General features: G+C 33.4%; 1 protein-coding gene across 1 annotated transcript; it reads right to left on the bottom strand.

Annotated features, from left to right (window-relative positions):
- Positions 1–1,650: 1,650 nt before the first annotated feature.
- LOC133673661 (transcription factor MYB114-like) lies at positions 1,651–2,800 on the bottom strand. Its single transcript, XM_062094503.1, has 3 exons — positions 2,539–2,800; positions 2,292–2,421; positions 1,651–2,176 (listed from the first exon to the last, which is right to left on the bottom strand). The coding sequence occupies exons 1-3, from the start codon at positions 2,678–2,680 to the stop codon at positions 1,846–1,848; spliced, it is 603 nt and encodes a 200-aa protein (XP_061950487.1). The 5' UTR covers positions 2,681–2,800; the 3' UTR covers positions 1,651–1,845.
- Between the last annotated feature and the right edge of the window lie 1,000 nt (positions 2,801–3,800).

The raw sequence follows: 3,800 nt of genomic DNA, 5'->3' as shown, positions 1-3,800 counted from the left end.
GGTGCTATGTATTATATTTATATGCATGGTCACATGCCACCAGTTTTCCAACAAATTAAAATTGAAGATTAAAAGAAATTATATTTACAAGGAACATTTTGTGAACTAGCAGTATACAAGGCTTGTCCTCGTAATATATTTACTGGTGATGTACGAGGACTACAAGGGGAGAGAATGTAGTAGAGCATTTCTTGAGAAAAAGAAGTGGCAGCTCACGTCACAGGGGACCAGTACTGAAGCCAACTCTTTTAGAAAATAATTGTTTTCTTACCATCCGTTTCTTTTACAGATTAACAACATAGGCTAGTGTTTTTTTCTTTCTTTCTGAATATGTAAGCAATACGGTTTGTTAGCATCCCATAATTGAGCTTCAAGTTCTTAATTAACGGTGGTTTTTTTTTTTTTAGTTCCTTGAATTGAAACAATAATTATAACATCAAAGTACTAATGCTGTTTGTTTTTGCGTTTCAAAAGCGCTTTTGAAAAAATTTAAATTTTTTTTTTCGTTTCAAATTAATAGTTTTTTTTATGTTTTTAGATCATTTTGATGTGCTGATATAAAAAACTGATTTTTAAAAAATAAAACAATATTATTTTGATATATTTCTGAGTGAAAAGTATTTTGAAAAGTAACCGCAACCACACTCTCAAACAGGCGTATAAACTTACAAATTAATTGGATTTTAATGATCATAAAATATAAAAATATGTAAAACCCTTTTTGTTGTGTAAAATATAAGAACAATAAAATTAAACTGCAAATAACTAATTGCTCTAATATGTATAAATATCTCTATCAATCATCAAGTATTTCACAACAACAATCATGTCATAAACACACATTAAAACGAAAACAAGTATCAACCTCTTCGTTGCAACTGTTAATATAAAATAAAATAAAAATAAAATAAAATGGTTTTCTAAGAACACATACCAAGTATGATTTGATTAGATCTCCTCACTTGAATTGCTAGCTCTTATAAGCTTAGATCATGATTAAGTTCAGCTCCATCACTTCAACTAATTCCCATGTGAACAATATTTATCAACAATAAAAATATCCTGCTTCGAGTTGTTTTGTCTTGGAATTGGTTTGGATTCCATTGTGTGTTTGGATTTTATTTGTGGACACCTATCTCTTATCATTTTTTATCCATGGATGGGAAGGCTACCCAAAAGCCTTATCAGTGTCCTTGATTCCTCCCAACACTCACTAAAGAATAAAATTAAAAAAAACTATTAATTAATTTTATAAACTTTAAAGTTAATATTCATATAAGTTTTTAGTAGTTTTGAAAAGATTAAAACTTGTAATTATTAGAAAATAAATTCAAAACTTGACCAGTTAAACTACCTCTCAGAGTTATTTTTCCACTTTTATATGAAAGGAATATGATTGCCTGTTGGTCTTTTCTAATTTATTTGGCAGACTACTCCTTGGAAAAACTTTACCACACCTAGAACATTTCCCAGGATTTTTTCCTGCCTTCAGATGACTTAACCAGGACCAAACTAAATGATATTAGTTAAATTGTGGTTTTACATCAAGACAAGACAAGACAAGACGAATCCTTCAAGTGATGGATCAAAGACACTATCCTCGCAAATGCTAGAGATTCAAACTACACAATCATACTGCTGGACAAAATATAGAAGTTTGTCAATCCATGGAGAATCCTTCACATCTATTGACTGCTAACAACACTGGCATCGACAAATAGAAGAAAACAAAAAGAAAAACCGTGGGGTTTTCCTTAAATTATCGAAGACGTCCTTAACTTGCAATTGCTAGCATCACAAAAATACGAATGCATAAACTACTACTTCGAAAGGCAACATACAATATCATGGAAATTCATACAAAGACTCTTCCAGCTCAAGGAATTTACTCATCCATTCCAAATTCACAGGGTCCTCATTGGAGAAATCAAAGAAGTCATCCCCAACAAAGCTAGATTTTGAGTCCTCAAGTCTCTTAGAAGTACCCTCCTCCCTTCCCTTGGCAATATTATCCATACCCAGTACATTGGTTTTCTCTGGCTCAGGTTGTTTCAATGTTGAGATTATTACCGGCTTCTCCTCTTTTTGCTTTATCTTTTTGCTCAAATGAGAATTCCAATAGTTCTTAATTTCATTATCAGTCCTTCCAGGCAGTCTTCCAGCTATCAAAGACCATCTAAATGAGGAATCAATTCTTCAGAGTCAAAACACTTATCGCAACATGTATTTCTTTCATTGAAAAATAATGAGAGAGAAGAAAAGTGAGAGAAGGAAAATTGTGATAAGCTTGCCTGTTACCAAGGAGCTTATGAAGCCTGAGTATCAAGTCCTCTTCTTGGTCTGATATGTTACCTCTCTTAATATTTGGTCTAAGATGATTCATCCATCTCAACCTGCAGCTCTTACCACATCTATTCAGATCTGCAGTAAACAGTACGATCAAATCCAAAATAGTTGACGAGTTCTAATGAAACAATTGAGCTAAAAGTTTGCGTTTTATTTTCACTGGTATTATAGACATACACTCATTCAAAATACCTGCTTTGGCAGCAATTGATCTCCACCTCTTTGGACCATGAATTTCAATGACTCGGGCCAGTTTTTGGTCCTCTTCGGCTGTCCATGCTCCTTTGTTAGCGTCCTTTTTACCGCATTTACTTCTCCTAGGAGCCAGTGGCATTTTTCTAGTTTTTCTGTTCTCCCACTCCCTTCTCCCTCAAGGAAGCAAGATTGGTGTTTCGGACAAGAAGACAGAGTTGGAGAGAGTTGCACTCAAGTCTTCAAGTTATTTATTCTAGGAGTACATAGATGGGGGAGACATTATCTGACCTGCCTTTCTTTGGTAAATATATGGAAACCCAAGCAACTGTATACAATACTGATGTAATTCAGGATTTTGCATCTCGGTCTCCCCAAGTGAAGTCCGAATGGCTCATGATTGAAGAGGGAGGTAAATTTAGCATGTAGCAAGTCCATACATGTGAGTTACTGCCCATGTACTTGTCTTAGACAAAAATGTAAGGGAAATGATCTATGCATGAGAAGAGGAACGAGATCCAACGGCTGTTGTTGTTCAGTAGAAGCTTACAACGATGCACACATGCACACAGAAACATGCTTGCTTTAATTGCCCCGAGAAGAATAGAACTCTCCGAAGTCAGTATGCAAGCTCATTTGCATGTGATGTGTTCTTGTTTTACGAGAGAGATATAGATTTGCTTAGATTTTAAATATAGGACTTAGTTTTAAGGTTCATTGAGAACAGGACAGGGGCATTAAGCACGTTTAGGACAACGAGAAGGTCAAAACAGCAGTCAAATTCATCACTAAATCATCTAAAGCTGGATCATTAAGGAGACTATAAAATAGTACCATAAGTAAGATGCATACAAGTGATTGCATTTATTATTTTAGATTCTTCTTCGTTCAAGGTAAAATGGATGCATCTATTCTCCCATCAGCACATGATCCTGTTTTTTCCTCTTCACATAGTATTTCATTTCATGTTTTTTGTTTTCGTTGTATCAGTGTTGCCCACTGCAAGCCATTTATTTTTATATTTTAAAAGTAATTTTATTTTTAAATTATTTTTTACATATATTTATATCGTTTTAATGTGTTAATTTCAAAAATAATTTTTAAAAAATAAAAAGATATTATTTTAATGCATTTCCGATTGAAAAATTTCTTAAAAAACAACTATTACCACACTCTAAAATGCCCTACATTCCAATCCACACGGCTTTTTATTATTATTATTTTATTTTTGTTAAGCAGATAGCCCTCTCTGTTCAAATCAC

This window comes from Populus nigra, chromosome 15 (assembly GCF_951802175.1).
Source record: "Populus nigra chromosome 15, ddPopNigr1.1, whole genome shotgun sequence".
NCBI classification, from domain to species: Eukaryota; Viridiplantae; Streptophyta; class Magnoliopsida; order Malpighiales; family Salicaceae; genus Populus; species Populus nigra.
Note: the sequence above shows the minus strand (reverse complement) of the source record. Positions and strands in the feature narration are given on the sequence as shown.